Raw genomic sequence first — 20,579 nt, 5'->3', positions numbered from 1 at the left:
CAAAAACCTACGAGAGTATTTGTGACCCAACGCGTTCCATTTCTTTGGCAACGAGCCTGGGTAGCAAGAAAGCTCCTGCAACCCAGGTAGAAATAACATACATTTTAAACTGAAGTTCACTCAAAATAGGGACTCTCCTGGTTTGTGGTACTATAGCTGAGTGGCTTGAAATCAATTTGTTTTTATGTATAAATTCGGCGAGCAAGAGACCAGAGAATTTTGTTCCCTTCCACATGTCTAATGAGGTTCTGTAAAGTGTATCTTGGTAACAAATGAACACTTATCACACTCTTTGGATGCTACTTACGTGCTATCCCATATATGTGAGGTCTTATAAGAAAGAAAGTAGGCACAGAGGCCATTTTAATGTTAACATCTGAAAACCCAGCTTCAGAAATGTGCTTTCTTGTTTGCCTGGTTAGATGACACCCATCAAAAACTATCTGCTGCAAAGGATCCAAAATATTCTGGAGAAATTTCAGAGCTGTTCGATCTGAACCATGAAAAGCATCAAGTGTTTGTCAACATGAACAAGAAAACATCCTCAGCTATGACATCTCAATAAAGTAAAAGTAAGTACCTTGTGCAGCCACATGCTCCATAAAAATGTAGAGACCACCTGGTTTCAGCACCCTCTTCACCTCTGATTATGATAGTGCAAGTGAACATTAGAAGAGTAATGATTATAATGGGCTCCTTATGAGCCAAGCATTAGGCTTGGGCAGCTAAGCGAAAAGGCCTTCTTGGCAAGGTTTAGAACCCAGAGCCAGACTCAAGACTGACCTCCACCAATTCCGGTTTGTCAAGTATAAACTTTTCAACATCAGAAACTTGCTTGGCTAATCACCTGTGTCTCAAGCTGATTTAGAACTCAGACCCTTAATGAGTATGAGAGTCCAGAATCAGTTTTAGTAGAATAGTAGTTACTCTATGTGTGTGTGTGTGTGTATAGTTGCAATATGTTTCCAAAAAAAAAAAAAATGTAACAATTAAAAGAAAAAAAATATATATCAATAAGACTAAAAAATACCTTGTAGTGCCAAATTAACATCTTGAACAGAACATAATACAAGAGTTCCAACAACCACATCCATGGATGCATCACTTATTGGCAATGCCTCACCAACCTGAAGAAAATATTATGGTTTGAGATTTCGTAAAATCAAAATTTCAAATCAATATTCCATTCTTTGAAGTGAGAAAGATACAAAGATAATGCCAGCTCTGAAAACCCCCCATTCACAGGATATCGATTTCCATGTAGGACCACTAATCAAAGACTAGTCAAAGATAAAGTAATCTCATTGGTTCACTCAGTAATATCAGCCAGCATCCCAAAAAAATTCAAACCAATCAAGTGGGCAATATCAAAGCCATTTTTATATATATTTATTTTAATCTGACTAGGCAAACTAATGAACTTACCATTTATTATTTTTTTTGCTCCATAAGAAATATTTATTTAGTATGTCATAGTTCTTATTGTATTTATTTATTTTCAGTACTTTGGGACCTAGGACGCCCAGTACGAAACCATATCGCCTACACTTTGCTCAATATTTTGATTCATGAAAGCTCAATCATCAACACAATGTTAGTACCCCAAACTTGAAACATCAGCACATTAACCAACCAAACTCCAACCACTAAGCCACTCCATCTCCTCTCACAATCTCTCTAGGTCAGAAAACAAGAACAATAACATAAAAAACAACCAACTCAAATCCATCTGCAAAGAAACAATCACAATCCACATAAATGACCTAACATCTAAGCTTTACACACAAACCTTGAGGCACAACAACAATCAATTTTTTCAATTTTGGGAAACATGAAACCTTCATCCACTGTCCAGAACATTAACTTACAAAATGAGTCTTACTTTATTTTTGGGAAATTTACATCCACCTCCCCTCGCGTTTGTCCTTATTATATCCACCCTCCTCGTGTTTCATTTATTACATTTAAACCCATCCAAACTGACACCGTGAGAGAAGTGTTAGTTTTTGAAATTGAAAAGATGATTTTACGTTAGTTTTTGAAATTGAAAAGATGATTTTACCCTTCTTCTTCCTCTCCTCTATTTGCCCTGAACTCACCCCTCTCTCTCTCCTCCTTGAAGTCACCCCTCTCTCTCTCCTCCTTTTCATTTGCCCAGAACTCACTTCTCTCTTTCTCCACCTTTTTTTCTCTCACTTTTTTCTCCGGCCCTTGTTGATAAGTAACCATACACGTACGTATTACCAACTATCTCCTCTTTCCTGGATGGACTCAGCTCTAAGAAATGTAAATTCAGAGAAATTAATTGTCCAGCAAAGATGATCAAGGACACCGACCAAAGAAGTAGCAGCAGCACAAAAGAAGAAGACCAAGAAAGAAAAACAGAAAATGAGAAATTACAGACAACCTTCAAAAAAAAAAAAAAACAAGGCAGGACAGATCAATGATGCCAACCAGAAAAAGAATCAGGGTAGATTTCCACAAGTTTCTTGAAAGCTCTCCCTGTGAATCGCGAGGACCAAATCAAGTGAGGGGGCACTGGAAATTGGGAAAGGCAGAAGCTGAAAGCCCGAAACCGAAAGTGAAACTTTATTAAAATCTTGAAAGGCCAAGGCGTGTTAAAATCAGCAATTCAGCACCCTGCAGATACCCAGTGATTGTTTGCAAGGTTTATGTATTTGTATTACCCTCTTTTCCAACTTTAATTGACTAATTATTCAAAATGTTAGTCGATTCAAAGCAAAAAAAAAAAAAAAAAAATTGGAGAAAGCAAATAAAGCTATTAGAAATAAACCATAAGCCGGTGGGGCTTGGGGACTGGGGGCTCGAGAACGCTAAACAAGCGAGGGAGCGATAAACTGGGGTAGACAATTATAAAGGAAGGGGAAATACTGAAAACTGAGGAAGAAGAAAGCTCCCCATAAAACCACCAGAATCAATTTGGAAATCAAGGAAAAGACTGAAATCAGAGAAGGAGAAGAAGGGGAGAGAGAAGAAGGGTAAAATCGTATGTTCTATTTCAAAAACTAACACCTCTCACCGTGTTAGTTTGTGTGGATTTAAATGTAATAAACAAAATGCAAGGAGGTGGATGTCATAAGGACACACGCGAGGGGAGGTGGTTGTAAATTTTCCTTTATTTTATTTTTTTTTTTTAATTCCTTGGTCTAAGAAAATGATTCTCGGGTCAACACAAGCAAAATGAGGAAAGAAGCAACAACAGACACTGAATCAATAATGATGCAACATCCTTTGTCTTTGGATAGAAATTGCCAACATAAGCTGAATGAGAATTATCAGCAGAGTTATCTGGAGTTTAATAAATTAAAAGAGGCCATAATCACCCAAGGTAAAAGTAGTAAGTTTTCAAATAACATGCTTTCAGTTATGAATCTTTGAACAGATACAGATTAATCGATGGACCAAGTGACAACAGAGATAAGTTTCTTATACTTGAAAGTAAGCTCTAACTAAGGCTATAAGGAAGAAGCCGCACCATTTGTATAAAATTAAAATTTGTTGGTGGTAGACCTGCAGCTACTGCTGCTTCTTGAGCATATTTTTCCATCTTTTGGTTTGGATCTACACCATAAACATGGACATCACCATCGCCAGCATAATATTTGAGATTGGGACCAGTCCCAATACCAAGCTCCAGCACTTTATTAACCCTTCCTCTCAACCTAGAAAAAAGTTCTGCTTTATAACCTGCAACCTATAGAATAAGAAATATTATGCAATCAGACAGGAATACACTTAAAATACAAAATCTAAAATACCAGTTGTACTCACACAGCAGTCAGCATTTGAACTCCTCACAGAATGAACAATTTATTAGGGATCATTAAGACAAGTAACAGTGTTGTGCATGGTGTAGCCACTAACCTCTTCCTCGTAAGCTTTCATGCATTTAGCCAAAAACAGAGCTGATAATTTCTCGAACCATTCTGGCCTTGGGGGATGAAACCTCTTCAGCATGGCCTGCATAAAGGACCCTCAGTCACTTGTATAGCTCATTGGTAAGCGAAGGTAATTTCTCTGATAACCATAAGTAATGATAATATTAAATATTATATATATATATATATATATATATATTTCTTTGGGCCAGATTAACAGAGAATATGAAGGGATCTTGGATGTAGAACTTGGAACCTGCCAGGAGATTGACAAAGAAAAATAGCTGAAGTTGAGCGGGTTTACAGAATTATAAGAGTTTGAACTTAACCAAATACTGAGTTTCTGCTAGCATTTAGAGACCAGTTTTTAAACTCCGATAAATTTCATTGTCAGTTTACTGATATAAGACGATTTTTGCACCATGGAGGGCATAGCTAATGCTTCATATCAGCTGAATTGATTTGGCTTTGACAACTATTGAATGATCTTGGTCTTCCGTCTTACTGTAACAATATTGGAGCCACATACGTTGCTGCTAATCCTCTGTTTCATGATTGCACAAAGCATATAGAGATAGATTTTTCATTTTTTTTCTGGGAACAAATTGCTAATAAAAGGTTAGAAGTTCAGTATGTCACAAGCCAAGATCAAATTGCTGATGTGATGACAAAAGGATAGCCAGCTCCTTACTTTTGCTCCCGGAGTGACAAGCTCACTGTTTGTAGGCAACCCATTGTGCTTGAGTGGGCGTATAATGGATATACCACAAGTTGAGGAAATCGAGTCTAAATCAACTCCTTCACATCAGTCCATCACCCGGAAACTCCCCTTCTATCTCCATATTGTAATCTTCCAAACAGCTCTTATCTCTCTCTTAACTTATCCTTCTTTCTGTTGTAACAGCCCTTAGCTATCATGTTATTAAGTATACATATACACCCCCATGGTAAGTGATACATATACACACCCTCACGGTAAGTGTGTGGGAGATTCAAATTCAGAATTTTGTGCTCTTATATATAGAAGGTAAATTTAGGATAAGGAGCAGCATAATGCTGGGTAACCCTCCAGTTCAGATGAATTTGAAGGAGCATTTGGACGCAAAGCTGCTCCCGAAGCTCCTATGAGATGTCATCTCCCACATGAAAACAGACCACTGGCACAGAAAGAACCAAAACAACAGCTACATAGTTGCTGCTTCTCCTCAGTGGTTCCCAGTAATCGTGTACCAGAGGTGATTTCTTTTCGATTCTAGCATTCATGGGGGATGATGTTGCATGGGATTTCTATACACCTATTGTGTGAACCATTTCCCAATCACTCTTCATAACTACCACATGTTAGCAGCTCTGAAGTTCCCTAAACCTCAGATCAATTTGCCTTCTCCATGAATCACTATAATAATCTGGAAATTGTTTGAAAAAAAATTCACTTCTTTCTAGGAATATTTCAAGTTTCAACCGCAAGACCATTGAAAAAAAAAAAGGAACCTTAAATGGTAGGTCATAATGCCATATGGTTAAAATTGACCACCAAATTTGACATGTGGCTTATCCAATCCCCTTCTACTTGTACTTCCACTTCCAATGATCAGAATGCCCAATCAGTCGCCCATTTGGCGAACAAAAGGGAAAGAATGCATCTAGGAAAGGGTTCTCACAATAGGCATGTAGCCTCTTCAACATTTTTTTGTACAGGAAAGGGGCAAGGAAACACACATAAGAGAAAAGAGGAGACTGGTAAAACTTTTCCAATTGTCCTTCAGGAAAAACTTTACTACCTGTTTGCGGGTGTCTTCATTAGAAATCAGCAAAGGGTCTATCAGCTTGATTGACATAGTGATTCCGCAATCTGACCTGGTAAGTGGAGAAAAAAATAAAATGGGATACAGTTGCATAAAGTGATTATGACATTGGAAATAACTGGATAAAATGAATAAGAAAGACTTATAGCAGAAAACGCTTTTCTCACAAATCATTTCTTGTATCAATCCATTGATACAATACCAACTAAGGGGAGTGCAAAAGTGGTGTAATGGGGTTCTGATTTGTACAAGAAAAGAAAACATGAAACATAAAATAATAATAAATCATAAATAATAAATAATAAATTGCTTCATCCTCTCACAATTGAGAAATACATAGTGTGGGGAAGAAAATTGCAGTGAGTGTCATTCTGATGAGAAATGGTGAAAAATAGAAACAAAAGATATAAACAAAGAGAAAGTAAAACATGGGCATTTTTTTTCAATTAGATACTTCAAAGAGCATGACTCTCCCATGATTTGACCATCATTGCTTATAAAATTTGCAAGGCGCATTGGATATAATTTGAATAGGTTGGGAGGCACATTGTCGCTACACCAGAAGTAAAGAAGGCACCATTTGATAACGTTTGATTGCAAACTTCTCTCTGAGCACAGAAACTAGTATGCAGCTTATGTTGTCCCCTGAATTTCTCTTTTAGGACACATTCAATCACATGATCAGAAGATTTCTTGTACCCAAAAGAAGAAAGGGCGGAGAGGGGTTGCGAATCATATAGGTGTATATATCTTGTGGAGGAAAAATACTACTAAACAAGAATTCACTTTTCTCATTTTATTTATGATTTCTCAAGGTTCTTAAGATGTCCTGCATAGATGATCTATATTGAAACTATAGAATAGATTGTGCTTAATTCTTAGGTTCTTACACATCTGAGGTTTCATATGTAGGATCCCACAGAAGCTCCAGTTGTACTGAAAGAGAAAGATGATCCATCTAAAGTTAAATCTCCAGCCAAAAGATCCGCTCGATCAGCTATACTAAATTAAACACAATATACGTAATCGGAAAACCCAACCTCCTTGGTGTTATTAAGTCGTATATGAAGGGGTTCCTTCGCTCCCAATCTCCGGCCAAAAGGCTAGCGACAGAGATTTTTGCCCGTCTTTTGCAAGCCAGTGAGGTAAAATCGGCAGGAAGGGGAAAGAGACACAGTATAAAAAGGAAGAGAGGGAGCAGGAAGAAGAAAGAAGATACCTGATGAATGCTGAAGAACAGAGCCCAATGGTCAGGAGTTCGTCCTTGCGAGAGAAACAGTGGACCTTTGAAGCACTAGAAGCCAGCGAGCAGGGAGGAGAAAGAGATCGAGCCGTCGGCCACTGAAACTCTAGATGAGAGCACCAGTCAGCAGGAAGGACATGCGAGTGATGAGAATAAGAGGAAGAGAGGGCGATTGGATTCTCAAAAATTCGTTTTTAAAAACGACAAAATAAGTTGACTTTTTTTAACGTGTTGTCAAAATTGATTTTACAATTATAAATAAACATAAATTTTAATTTTTGTTCGTAGGAACGGATGTAACAACCCGAGCCGCTTAAGTTGAAAAAGTATTGAATGGCTTTGCAGGTTTCAGTGTCTTTCAAAGCCGCTTCGGCCTCGAAGAGTTATTGATCACAAAATGAGTTGGAACCCTAGTTATTAAACTCTTTGAATGATTCATGATCAGACAGAATTTTAGGAATAATTCAGTTCAAATCTGAATCAAATAAAAAAATTGTAAATTTTATAGGCTTTTTAAAATTCATGAATAATTTGGCCAAACCAAAATTTATCTCATGTTAAAAAAAAAAAAAAAAAAATACCTTTATCTAAGTTAATAAGTTTTTAGAAGATAGTGTGATTATTATGCATTTATTATCCTAATGTTATTTTTCTTTTTTTTTAACAAAAACCGACAAAGTTTATCTTTCCTGAGGTAATCTCTCACACTTATACCAAAAATAAATAAAAAATCTCTCACCCCATTTTAGTTTGACTAAGTCTTACAGTCGTTACTCTCTCTCTAGTCTTTAAAGTAAACATTTATGGTGAGTGGCGTGGGTCTAACTGAATTTATGCTTAGTCACCCCCTTTCAGTCTCTCTTTCTCTGATTCAACTATTTGAGTAATAGGAAATGAGTTTATAAAAAATATATATATATATATAATATTTTTATCTTTAAAATTTAAAATTTTAATTTTTATATCATTTGTATGTTATATATATTTGATAATTAATAGATAATATGAAACAAGTATTGCAAATATTAAAAATAACATCCAAATTTTTTGTCTGCTTTTTATTTTTGTAAATGAATAATTCCTGAATCTGAATCCTAATTCGAACTCGAATTTTATTGTCTCCCTTTTTTCTATCGATATTTTGACTAAATTGTTGAATTAATGAAACGAATTAATCCGAATAATTCTTCATCCGAATTTAATAACTATGGTTGGAATCATGCACGAAGCCTCCAACTCAAATGCCATATCGCATGGCCCCTTTAGAGCTGGCAGAACTGAGCAAGCAGATAAATGAACTTCTTGACACAAGGTTTATCAGGCTGCCTAAAGCTCGGTATTAAAACTTTTTTTTTTTTCTTCTTAACATTGAAAAATAGAAAAATATATTCCACAGGGCATTATCAAACGGTGTCAAAATCTTATTGTAGGTAAGAAATAAAATCGAGTATCTCAAGGTCTGACACTGAAAATAAATTGAACTGAAATCTTTCTCATGGTAGTTACATTTATTATAGCATCAGGAAGAAGAAAAAAATTTCACCAAAAAAAAAAAGGTTATTTAATATCTTTATTAGTTGGTATAGGATCTGGATATACAACTACGACATAAAAGATAAATGGGTCCACAATGAAAATTAATAGTGTGCAGAAAAGAACTCACACCAGTTTTTGTTCATTGTTCGACTCCTTACCAAAAGACTTTAAATGTGATGAGTGCAGCCTTGGTGATAAGTCTGAATTATATTCTGTCAGTTGAAAAGAACTTCAAATTTGAGAACAGATGATTGAATATCATAGGTTGATCCCTTCTGTTTGCTCTTGGCTTATTTTTTTCCTAAGGTTGACTTGTTTTCCTCACGTCTTTTGGACTGGCTTCTACTGGGTAGGGTCTTTGCCTTTGTCTAGCCGGTTTTAAGTCTGGTCTGTTGTATCTATTTTTCATTTGTTTTAATATAATTTCATTTATACAAAAAAAAAAATCTATCTTCTCCACATGAATAGGGTGTATATTTTTATTTTTTTATTCTACTTGTAAAAAGTCCACCATACCCCTCTTTAACTTAATCCGTTTACAATCCAACCCATCAAAGAAAATCTCAAAATTACCCATATTTTATGAAATGCCAAATCTACCCTTAACCCATTTACAACATTAACCTCTCAATTAATACATCAAAAGATTAACCCTTTCTGGAGACAAGACATCACACCGGATCTTATCCACAGTGATTCTATTTAAGCGGGTCCTCTCTCCTTTGATGCTTCATTGGTTTGGCACAAGATCTTGAAGCTTAGACCTATTTCCCTTGGGGCCATTCCTCTATTATCTGAATGATGGTGCTTCTACCTCCCTTTGACTTGAAAATTGGCACTTTATGGGAGTTCTCTTTCCTTTAGTTGGTGCAAGAGCGATCTACAATTCGGTCATTAGTAAGCAATCCAAAATTGTTTCTATCATTCAGCATAACGCTTGGGCCCTCCATCTTCTTCTTCTCCCCTTTATCGGCCACTTGGACTGTCCTTCCTTCCATTCCAAGAAGGCTGCAAGGGGATATTGTTGTTTTGACTGCCTCCTCAGCTGGCCTCTTCAGCTCTAAATCTACTTGGGACTTTATCAAATCTCATGACCCATTATCACCATGGCACAAGATAGTTTGATTCGAGGACTTCATCCCTCGCCCTAGCTTCACTATATGGAGGGCCCTCTTCAACTACCTTTGCACACAGTACTTTTTCATCCATTACATGTGGATTTAGGTCTTTCCTTCTTGATGTCTATATTAGAACACTAAGATGTGGATCACATATTTTCTATTTGCCCCCCCTCCCCTCGTATTGTAGTTTGGAAAGATCTCCTGAGTAAATGCTGGGGTAGTAGAAGAAGAATCCTTCCATTGTCTTCGGTGGATTTGGGTGAATATGACTTTTAACACCATTAATCATATTTCAATGAGCGTAATCTAAAAAAATGATCCTCTTTTTCTAGATCCTTCGAGCAGATTTTTCGAAATCCCATTACTTTTAAGGTCTCTACTAAGATATCTTCGGTCTCTTCCTCAATGATTTTGATTCCCAAGGAGCATAATTGTTGTTTCCTAGGACTTGCGATTTCCTTATCGCAATTCGTCATTTCCTTATTGCAATCCTCTGTCGCCTCTTGTTGGTTGGGGTTGCTTTACTTGCCTAACTCTCAATGTCTTTTCTTTCTCCCCCCCTTTTAAGGGCTTTTGCTCCTTTTTTCCTTTAGATAATAAATTCTTTCTTGATCCAAAAAAAAATTTGTGCCTAATGAACAAGTAAGATAAATTTAAAATGAAAAAAGGGTACTGACGGATTTCACTCGAATGAATCAAGTAGTCAAATAAGAATTTTAACCTATCTAGGCCACTACAGATGAATTAATAATTGCCAAAGAAAAATTATATCAAAAAATCAACCCTCAAAACCTTTCCCATTCCGATTTCTTCCAAAGGGAGGAAAAAATGCAAATCGTACATCCCTAATCTAACCTTAACAGAGGCCCCAAACCCCAAAAAAAAAAAAAAAAAAAAGAATCCAACCCAAACAGAGAACTCTAACTTATAGTTATAGATTAGAACGAGATAAATTGAGGTTACAGAATTAGTAGAAAGGTACGAGTTAGCTAAAGAGTGGTGAAATCGACTTGGAGAGAGAGAGAGATTTACTTAGGCATTGTTTGACAACGTTCCGTTTCTGCTGTTTCTGCGTTTTCTTGTTCCCAGAAACAGAGAAACAGTTTAAAAAGCGTTTGATAAAATTGTTCCGTTTCACCCGTTTCTGGAAACATAAATCAAACGACTTTGGCGAAACAAGTCAGAGTTGTTTTGTTGTTTCTAGAAACAAATTTGAGAGAAAAAAAAAAAAAAAAGATGGTGTGCCCAATAAATCTCTCAACTATTTAAACTTAAAAAGAGGATCGAAACCTCTCTCCCTTTTGGGCATCCGATGATACTTTTGTGTTTTTTAGTGGCATTATATCTGCAAAAAACGTTTCGAGAAACATGTTTATCAAACACCAAAAAATCGGTTTTTGTTTCAAAAAATGTGAAAAGTTGTTTCTCCTGTTTCTAGACACAGAAACAGCAAAAACGTTATCAAACGGTGCCTAGTGATCAGGAGTTGCAGGTACATGTCTAGAAATAGTAGAAACGGTATCAAACGATGTCTAGTGATCAGGAGTTGCAGGTACATGAAGCACAGGATATGTGTAGGCTTCGGCACCGTTTGACAACGTTTCTGTTATTTCTGTGTCTATAAATAATAGAAACGGATTTTCACGTTTTCAGAAACAAAAACGGATTTTTTGGTGTTTGATGAACTTGTTTCTCAAAACGTTTTTTACAGACATAATGCCACTAAAAAACCCAATAGTATCATCGGATGCCCAAAAAAGAGAGAGAGGGTTCAGTTGCCTCTTTTTAAGTTTAAATAGTTAAAAAATTTATCGGGCACAACAACCTTTTTTTCTCTCAAATTCGTTTCTAGAAACGATGAAACAAGTCCTTTTCAGAGCAGTAATCGCATTGGCCATAGGGGAACAGATCAAATGGCACACTTCCCTAATCCACATAGGAAGTGACAGAGAGGATGATGAATCAAGTCTGATCCAACTTTGAGCCAGTGATGTCAAGTCTAACCCTGTAGAAATCTTCCAGTCCATACACTCTAAATACTATGAGCATTTGGATGCAGGAGAATTTGATGGTCAAGAGGAATCTGATGGAGAACCAATTGAAGGGCTACATATAATCATCTAAAAGATAGACATGCAATCCCTTTTCTGCTGTTAGTTACACTAGATTCCCCTAATTTTCACTAAGAACATACAGATTATGCACCCCATTTGTTATTGGACCAGTGAGGAACAAATCATGTGATTTTTTTTTAGAAAACTTATCTGAAGGGAAAATTAATTGGACTCTCTCTCTCTCTCTCTCTCTTTCTGTTTCTTGCCTTTACTCCCTCTACACTTTAAACACCTAGAAATAACATATATTTTAAAACGAAGTTCCCTCAAAATAGGCACCATCTCTCCGGGTATGTGGCACAGTGGCACTATAGTTGAGTTGCTTGAAATCAATTTTTTCTTTTTAATGTGGAAATTCAGAGAGAATTTAAAATTATATTAAAAGAAAAACAGTCCATAAGACTCCCACAACTGTAGGGTCTGGGAGGGATAAACATATGTAGCCTTACCCCCTACTTCCTGCTTTGAAGGGGAGGCTGTTTCCAAGTTCCACCAACATATAGCGATAGTGTAATTTGACCGTTGCACCACAGGCTCCCCCACTTAAAAGGATAAACTAATGTAGAAGGCTCCCACTTCTACAGGGTCTGGGAAGGAAAATTCGGAGTGGATGTTCCCTTTAAAATGTCAAAATGAGGTTTTACATAATGTATAATAACATAATAACAAATGAACACTTGTCACATTATTTGGGTTCTATTTACGTGCTATCCCATATATGTGGGGGTTTACAGGAAAGCAGAAAGACAGATAGGCCCTTTTAATGTCAACATCTGAAAACCCAGCTTCAGAAATGTGTTTTTCTGTGTGCCTGGTGAGATGACAACCATCAGAAATTATCTTCTGCAAAGGGTTCAGAATACCCTGGAAGAATTTTAGAGTTGTTTGATCTGCACCATGAAAGGAATCCAATGTTTGTCAACATGAACAAGAACACAACCTCAGCTATAACTTGCCAAGAAAACAAATAAGTCCCAATACCTTGTGCAGCCACATGCTCTATAAAAATGAAAAGGCCACCTGGTTTCAGCACCCTCTTCACCTCTGATTATGACAGTGCAAGTGGACATTAGAAATTTAGAATTTTGAACCTTATGTTCTCACATAAAATATGGTATTTTAGAAGCCTAGTCCTGCTTAGTAGATGACAATACAAGTTATAAGTTATAGTACATGTATGGGTAGTAATGGGTGTTGGTGTATGATGTCTTGTATTCCGTCGCAGTTTAATCCAGGGAGTACTGGTGCAACACCTAGACAAGCAGGACGGCGGTCCCGCTAACAGGTTAGCGGACTGTGGGGGTTGCAAGGGGGGGCAAGAGGCCCCCTACATAGCAGGGGGTGTAGGGGGGCCGCTTGAATTTTTTATTTGAGGGTAATTGTGTACTTTCCGGATTAGGGTTTTTTCGCTATATATTTGTAGCGGGTGTTTCTTTCTCTGTAATGCAAGCAATACTGAGAGGTGTGAGGACGAACACAGTAACCCTATTCTCCATTGATAGTGAAGCAAGATCTCATCTCACCGGGGACGTAGGGAACATTGCCGAACCTCGTAAAATCTTTGTGCATTGTTTGTTTTGTTTTTCCATTATCTTCTGCATCGTTTTAGGGTTGCGTTTCTACAATGGGTTCCTTAAGAGAAACGCATAAAATTGGAATCATAAAGAAGCAAAGATTCTTTGAGTTTTTTATTCAAAAGTCTTGAAGATGTAGCAACAAGATGTGAGTTTTATTGATTTTCTATATATTACTGACTAAAAGAATGGAGAAATGGGGGGAAAAAATGAAGATCAAAGAGTATATATAGCTGATTTGTGGGAATTAGATTTTTTTTTTTTTTTGGATTTCAAAACGAAAAGGGAGAAGAATATACAAGGCCCCGAAAGGGAAAAGAAAAAGAACAAAAGCTAGAAGCCCACCAAGGGAAAAACCCCAACTAAACAAAGAAGAAAAGGACCATTACAAATTAAGTTTTCCATTCATTAGAACAAAAGTAGTAAGGAGCAAATCTCAGGCGGGTTTTGATAAATTCTTTAAACCATGCTTCTTCGCCTGTTTCTATATTAAGTTGCTAATTACAATGTACCCAATGTGATGTCAAATAGTCAAGAAATGCCTCTCTTTCTCTCTTTTTCTCTCTATAGACAGAGACCACGCAAATGAAAAAAGAAGAGAATAGATATACTGAATCTGAGGCTCCAGAATCAGTTTTTGTGGCATATAGATATTGCAATATGTTTCCAACAGAAATAATATAACAATTAAAAGAAAAAATAGCATTAAGACTAAAAAATACCTTGTAGTGCCAAACCAACATCTTGAACAGAACATAATACAAGAGTTCCAACAACTGCATCCATGGATGCATCACTTACTGGCAATGCCTCACCAACCTACAGAAAATATTATGGTTTGAGATATTGGAAATAACATCGAAATTTCAGATTAATATACCATTCGAAAAGGGAAAAGGACATGAAGATAATGCTAGCTCTGAAACCCCACATAGTCTACAGTTTGCTTAGTTTATGAATCACAAAAGCTTAACCATCAACACAATGTTAGTACCCCCAAACTTGAAACACAGCACAAGTAACCAACCAAACTCCGACGCCAAAGCCACTCCATCTCCTCTGACAATCTCTCTAGTTCAAAAAAGCAAGAACGCTACAACAAATTTGCTCTTTTACTACAAAAAATTTCCGTCGAAAAAAATAAATTTCGTAGTAAGTGTACTATATACGACGGTTAATATCAACAAAACTGCTAAGATTTTCTCACAAACCTAAAGGCACAACAACAACCCATTTTTTTCACTTTTGGGAAACATGAAACCTTCATCCACTGTACAGAACATAAACTTCATTTTTTAAAATTCCTTGATACTCTTAAGAAAATGATTCCCAAGGGTCAACATAAGCGAAATGAGGAAAGAAGCAACAAAACTATGAATCAATAAATTCTGCAACAGTAAGGTTTCAAAATAACAGGCTTTCAGTTATGAATCCTGGAGTAGATACAGATTAATTGAGGGACTACATGGAAACAGAGATAAAGTTCCTATACTTGAAAGCAAAGTTCTAAGAAGTTGTAAGGAAGAAGCCACACCATTTGTATAAAATTAAAATTTGTTGGGGGTAGACCTGCAGCTACTGCTGCTTCTTGAGCATATTTTTCCATTTTTTCGTTTGGATCTATGCCATAAACATGGACATCACCATCACCAGCATAATATTTGAGATTGGGACCAGACCCTATACCAAGCTCCAGCACTTTATTAACCCTTCCTTTCAACCTAGAAAAAATCTCTGCTTTATAACCTGCAACCTAAAGAATAAGAAATGTTTTGCAATCAGACATACATACACATAAAATATAAAAATCTAACATACCAATTGTACTCACAACAACTCAATCTTAAGCTTCTAATTAGTGCACCCACACAGAAGTAAACATGTAAACTAATCAACCCTCAAGAAAAATATGTTCCGCGACGAACAATTTATCATGCAGTAGCCACTAACCTTTCCCTCATAATAACCGCAGCACTTGGCTAAAAACAGAGCAAAGAACTTCTCAAACCAATCTGGCTTTGGGGGATGAAATCTCTTCAGTATAGCCTGCATAGAAGACTCTTATTTTATACAGCCCATTGGTGAGCAAAGGTAATTTCTCTGATAACCATAAGTAACAATAACATATTTGTTTGTGTCAGATTAACAAAGAAAGTGGAGGTATCTTAGAACAGTTTGAACTTAACCAAATACTGAGTTTGCAGATAGCATTTAGAAATCCACATGACAAGTAATTAAAATTGATAAATTTCAAAATAATAGAAGGTGTTGCTAATACTTCTGCTGAATTGATTTGGCTTCAACAACTATCGAGTGATCTTGGTCTTCCATCGATCTCCACCTCCCCTCATTTTCTGTGACAATATTGGAGCCACATACCTTGCTGCTAATCCTTTGTTTCATATTCGCATAAAGCATATAGAGATAGATTTTAATTTTTTCTAGGAATAAGTTGCTAATAAAAGGTTAAAAGGTTCAGTATGTCACAAACCAAGATCAAATTGCCAATGTGATGACAAAAGGAATGCCAGCTCCTTGCTTTCACTCTGTGACAAGCTCATTTATTCTTTTATTGAGAGGGATTTCTATACACCTACTGTGGGAACCCTTTCCTAATCACCTCTTAACTGCCACATAGCAGCTCAGTTAGAGTCCAAATTTCCTTAAACTTCGAATTAATCTGTCTTCTCTGTGCATCACTTAAAAAAAAAAAAAAAAAAAAAAAAAAGGCAACCCAATGCACGAGGCTCCTGCTACTGCAAGGTCTGGGAGGGGCAAGTGCGTACGCAGCCTTACCCCTTGTTTCTCAGAAGAGGCTGTTTCCAAGTTTAGAACCTGTGACTAACAGGTTGCAATAGTACAACTTAACCGTTGTGCCACATCTGTCTTCTCCATGCATCACTATAATTCTCTGAAAATTGTTTGAAAAAAATTCAGTTCTTTCTTAGGCTATTTCAAGTATCAACAGCAATACTGCTGAATGTACAATGACAAGTCATATGATTAAGATTGGGCATCAAATTTGATATCTGGTTTAACCAAGTTGCTTGCATGGCAAACAGAAGTAGAAAAATGCATATAGGAAAGGGTTTCCTTAATAGGCATGCTGGAACCCTTCTCTTTTTTTCATTTTTCTTTTCTTTTTTTTCACATAGCCTCTTTGACAGTGGTTACTGGTTATACAGGTATGATGAAAGAAGCAAGGAAACACACATTTGAAAGAAAATCTTTTCTAATTTTCTTGGGGAGAAACTTTACTACCTGTGCATCTACATCAGCAATCAACAAAGGGTCTGTCTGATTGATTGACATAGTGACTCCACAATCTGACCTGTTAAGTGAGGAAAAAAGTAAAATGGGATACAGTTGCATATTAATTATAACATTAGAAATAATTTGACAAAATGAGTAAGAAAGAATTATAGAGAATTTTTTTTCCTGACAAATCTTTTTGTTGTTTAAATCCATTAACAATAGCAATTGAGAGGAGATTTTCAATTAGATACTTCACAGAGCATGGATTTCCCATGATATTGACCATCATTGCTTATAAAAGTTGATAAAAGATAAATGGTTCATCAAGAACTTTTTTTTTTGGTAGGATTGGTTCATCAAGAACAGGATAATATATTTCAAACTGATAATCTCTCTCGATCCAATAAGTCACAACAGACGCAGCATCAATTCACAGGGCACAACTTGGATGGTTTATGTACAAAGACCTCTCAAAATGGTACCATGTGAATTCAAATTCTCGATTATTCATTTACTTTTAGCTTGTGTAATTCGGAACTTTCTCCTCTTAGTGAATACAATTTATTCTTCATTTTCTAGAACGTGTCTAAAATTGTTTTTTCCTCATTTTCTAGAACGTGTCTAAACTTCCAAAACCCTCAAAATCATTAAGGGTAAACTTTACTCCCCTCTCCTGAACTAAGGCAAAATATCAACTGGACCCACCACCTTTGCAAAAATATCACTCCCCACCCCTACAAGAAAAAGATGTTATCTAACAGCCCCCAACCGTAGTTCTGGCTATTAACTCAAGTTAATTTTTTTATAATTCCCAAAATACCCCCGATTTGTCTAATACCTAAGCTACCCTCATCCTATACGAAAACCCCTTTCTTTCCCTCTTTCTCCCTTTCCCTAAAATCGTGAGTGAGGAGCCCTAAAGTGCGGTTTTCTCTCTTGCTTCAAGCCGCTTGAAGGAGAAGGAGAAGGAAACGGAGAAGAAGAAGGAACATCGGCTGTATATACTCTGCGATTTGAAGCTGTAGGAGAAGGAGAAGGAACATCTTCAATCGGCTTCAAGTTCTTACTATTTGGTGTCTATACTCTGTGGAACAAGCATACACAGTTCAATAAGGTATAGTAAAAGTGATTTTAGAAAAAACAGAAAGGGTAAATCAGTAAGGAAGGATCAGTGTTCATTAAATGAGACGAAAGAAGCATTTGTTGATAGGAGCATCAGCAGTAGATACGTACAAATTCCTGAGTTTAACCTCTACCTTGTTATGGTCTTATGGATAGTTTGAGAAAAAACACTATCTTCGAGCCTTGGGAGTTGGGAAGTCTCTTATTAATTATTAGGTTCCAGAGAGACTCTTGAAAGACTGAGAATTAGAGACACAGGAAGAGATATGGGAAGAGCCTTTGTTTATGTGATTCTTGGTGGAGGTGTTGCTGCTGGTTATGCCGCTCTCGAATTTTCAAAGGCAGGAATATCTCATGGTGAACTCTGCATCATATCTGAAGAACAGGTAAAATCTCCTCCACCTCTTCATTTTTTGTTTTCTCTCTATTATATGTATCTCCGTTTCAAGTTCTCGTTCAGGTTCAATGCTCCTTTCTGGGTTTTTCTCTTTCTATTCGAATAATCGCAAAATCTGGCAGTTCGAATTTCTGTCCATTGTTACTCTATTCAGCTGAATTTAGTCTGAAAGAGATTCAATAGGTTAGTGCTTTATCTTTTTTATTGACTAGAAGAATTTGGTGTTACCTGCAGAGTATGGGCACCAAATCGCAAGAACTTGAAGGGCTCCTCACGAATTTCAAAGGGTGATTCAGCGACCAGTTGCTTCCTTCTCCTTCTCCTTCAAGCGGCTTCAATCGCACTTAGGGCTCCTCACCATTTTCAAAGGGCGATTAACCGACCAGTTGCTTCCTTCTCCTTTTCCCTCTCCCTTCTCCTTCTTCTTCAAGGAGTTTCAATAGCACTTGGGTTCCTCGCGATTTTCAGAGGGAAAGGGAGAAAAGTGAAAGAAAAGGGTTTTCACTTCAGACGAGGGTTGCTTAGGTATTAGACAAATAGGGGGTATTTTGGAGATTATAAAAAATTAACTTGACATAACAGCAACCAATGGTTGGGGACCGTTAGATAGCATCTTTTTTTTGTAGGGGAGGGAAGTGATATTTTCGTAAAGGTGGTGAGTCTAGTTGATATTTCGCCTTAGTTCAGGGGAGGGGAGTGAAATTTACCCAATCATTAATTGATTATCTAATCGAATGGGGATTGGATAAAGAGAAAGGAAGAACAAGATCATTGTTTTTTAGAGTGGTTTCATCCTCATCCGTTGAGGGTTGATTCTTTGAACAAAAAAGCTTTTGCTTATATTCGTCCCCGACTATAGCTCCATTCACGTCAAACGATTTCAGGGAGAAAGACCAAACCCTAAACACTCGAGGCTAAATGATTTTAGTCTTCCTTCAACTTGAGAGCCGCTTGAGAGAGAGAAATAATGGAGGTTTGGCTTTTAGTTAAATGGAGGAGAGGAGCTCCATTCACGCTCTTATAGAGCTTTGATTTCAGATAATGGTGAGAGGCTTTCAGGGACAAAAGAACTTCGCTTGTTCTCTTTGTCTGGAGATCCCACCGGAATTCGCTTTCTCCGGTTGGATCTGGTAAAAGGAATGGCTTTTCCAACTCAGAGAGAAAGAGAGAGGGAAGAGAGAGAATGAGGGAGAAGAAATGAGTAGCAACAGTTGATTGAAAGTTTGTATATCTTCTCTCCATCCAACAGTTTAATTCAAGTTGATCAAATCCTACGGTTAATATCTCGCTAGCATTCCTAATTCCTAGGTACTACGCTAGCATATCTATCCCTGTCCCTTAAAAATAATAGTGGATCAACAGTCCAAACTCACAACTCTCTATATTGGCCATATGTCCAATTTCATACCTCACCTCATTCATAATTCGGAGTAAATTTCGCGCGAAGTGGGGAAGAGGATGATGCTTATTTAAATTTAACCAATGTGTAATCTTGTCAACTTCGTAACACAAAAACTAAACCATTGTGATGATAAATGATTACATATTTAAGTGTCCGCCCATTCATAATTTGGAAACTACAGAGATTTAGGATTACCTCAATGACTATTCACTCGCAACAGAACGAATCTGGTTGCCGTAAGCGTCGTCCTTGCACGTATCGAAACGATTAAGGGTTTGTAGCAATCTCACTAAGAAAAGTTTCCCCTTCCTAGTCCAAGGATAACAATGGATATCCTTAGAGATATACTCTCAATTGAGAGAGAGAGAGAGAGAGAGAGAGAGAGAGAGAGAGAGAGAGAGCTTTTGTCCCATACCTTTTATTTATAGTTATCTAGTGAGCTAGGATTTCTTATTCTAGCGGGTCTATGCTTATCCCATGTGGAATAGTCATATGATTAATGCATGGAAAATGACTTTCCTCATTAATACTAAGATAATTTAAAATAGCTTTACAAAGAGAAAGGCAGAGGTTTTGTGCATAATTGTTTGTGGTGCAAGAATCATGAACACAACTATTGGATGGGGTGAGGGGGTGGACCCCTATAGACCCTCATTCCCCATTCAACGATTGTGTTCATGATACGCGTTTTCTTACAAAAACTTTTGACTATAAACAAACTAAAGCTTTCAAATTCAAATAATCTTGTATGGTTATTGCATCCAAGTTACCCACGGCATTATGCACGCATTTGACCATGAGATGCTTAAATAAAGTGCAAAATGAAAAAGACGTATATTACTTTTGTCTTTTTCTTTTCTTAGTAGCGAAGATATATTTTCATTAAAACAGGCACAAGTTGATCAATTAAACCAGTTAGTCCACGGTTTGAGGAATTGGTATTAGATCAATCAGATCAATAGCAAAAGAAATTAAAAAAATAAAAGGATAATTAAATCCAATTTTGAAGAAAAACAGCGATAGATTTGTCCGATTGGTTAAAATTAAAATCAATGGTATCAGTATTTTTGGGGGGTGAAAATGGTCCGATACAATTTGATACAATAAATCC

The 20,579-nt window shown here is 36.8% G+C and overlaps 2 protein-coding genes across 6 annotated transcripts; both read right to left on the bottom strand.

Moving 5' to 3' along the window:
• Positions 1-207: 207 nt before the first annotated feature.
• Positions 208-7,149, bottom strand: LOC122059987 (methyltransferase-like protein 7A). Of its 3 annotated transcripts, none has more exons than XM_042623105.1 (8): positions 6,924-7,149; positions 6,595-6,640; positions 5,681-5,756; positions 3,886-3,981; positions 3,497-3,715; positions 1,031-1,127; positions 581-643; positions 208-493 (listed from the first exon to the last, which is right to left on the bottom strand). In XM_042623105.1, exons 3-8 carry the CDS (start codon positions 5,735-5,737, stop codon positions 300-302), a joined length of 726 nt encoding a protein of 241 aa, XP_042479039.1. In that variant the 5' UTR covers positions 5,738-5,756; positions 6,595-6,640; positions 6,924-7,149; the 3' UTR covers positions 208-299. The 3 variants fall into 3 exon arrangements, with proteins under 3 accessions (XP_042479039.1, XP_042479040.1, XP_042479038.1); XM_042623106.1 differs by lacking the exon at positions 6,924-7,149 and adding an exon at positions 6,745-6,856; XM_042623104.1 differs by lacking the exon at positions 6,595-6,640 and having other exon boundaries at positions 6,924-7,147.
• Positions 7,150-12,306: 5,157 nt separating this feature from the next.
• LOC122058918 (methyltransferase-like protein 7B) lies at positions 12,307-19,789 on the bottom strand. 3 transcript variants are annotated; one of them, XM_042621632.1, is made up of 7 exons: positions 19,664-19,789; positions 16,554-16,623; positions 15,243-15,338; positions 14,827-15,045; positions 14,015-14,111; positions 12,700-12,762; positions 12,307-12,608 (listed from the first exon to the last, which is right to left on the bottom strand). In XM_042621632.1, the coding sequence occupies exons 2-7, from the start codon at positions 16,602-16,604 to the stop codon at positions 12,415-12,417; spliced, it is 720 nt and encodes a 239-aa protein (XP_042477566.1). In that variant the 5' UTR covers positions 16,605-16,623; positions 19,664-19,789; the 3' UTR covers positions 12,307-12,414. The 3 variants fall into 3 exon arrangements, with proteins under 3 accessions (XP_042477566.1, XP_042477565.1, XP_042477567.1); XM_042621631.1 differs by lacking the exon at positions 19,664-19,789 and adding an exon at positions 18,295-18,434; XM_042621633.1 differs by lacking the exon at positions 19,664-19,789 and adding an exon at positions 18,295-18,366 and having other exon boundaries at positions 15,243-15,352.
• Positions 19,790-20,579: the final 790 nt, after the last annotated feature.

This window comes from Macadamia integrifolia, chromosome 13 (genome assembly GCF_013358625.1).
Source record: "Macadamia integrifolia cultivar HAES 741 chromosome 13, SCU_Mint_v3, whole genome shotgun sequence".
Classification (NCBI taxonomy): Eukaryota; Viridiplantae; Streptophyta; class Magnoliopsida; order Proteales; family Proteaceae; genus Macadamia; species Macadamia integrifolia.
The sequence above is the reverse complement of the archived record's forward strand: the minus strand, read 5'-3'. Positions and strand labels throughout refer to the sequence as shown.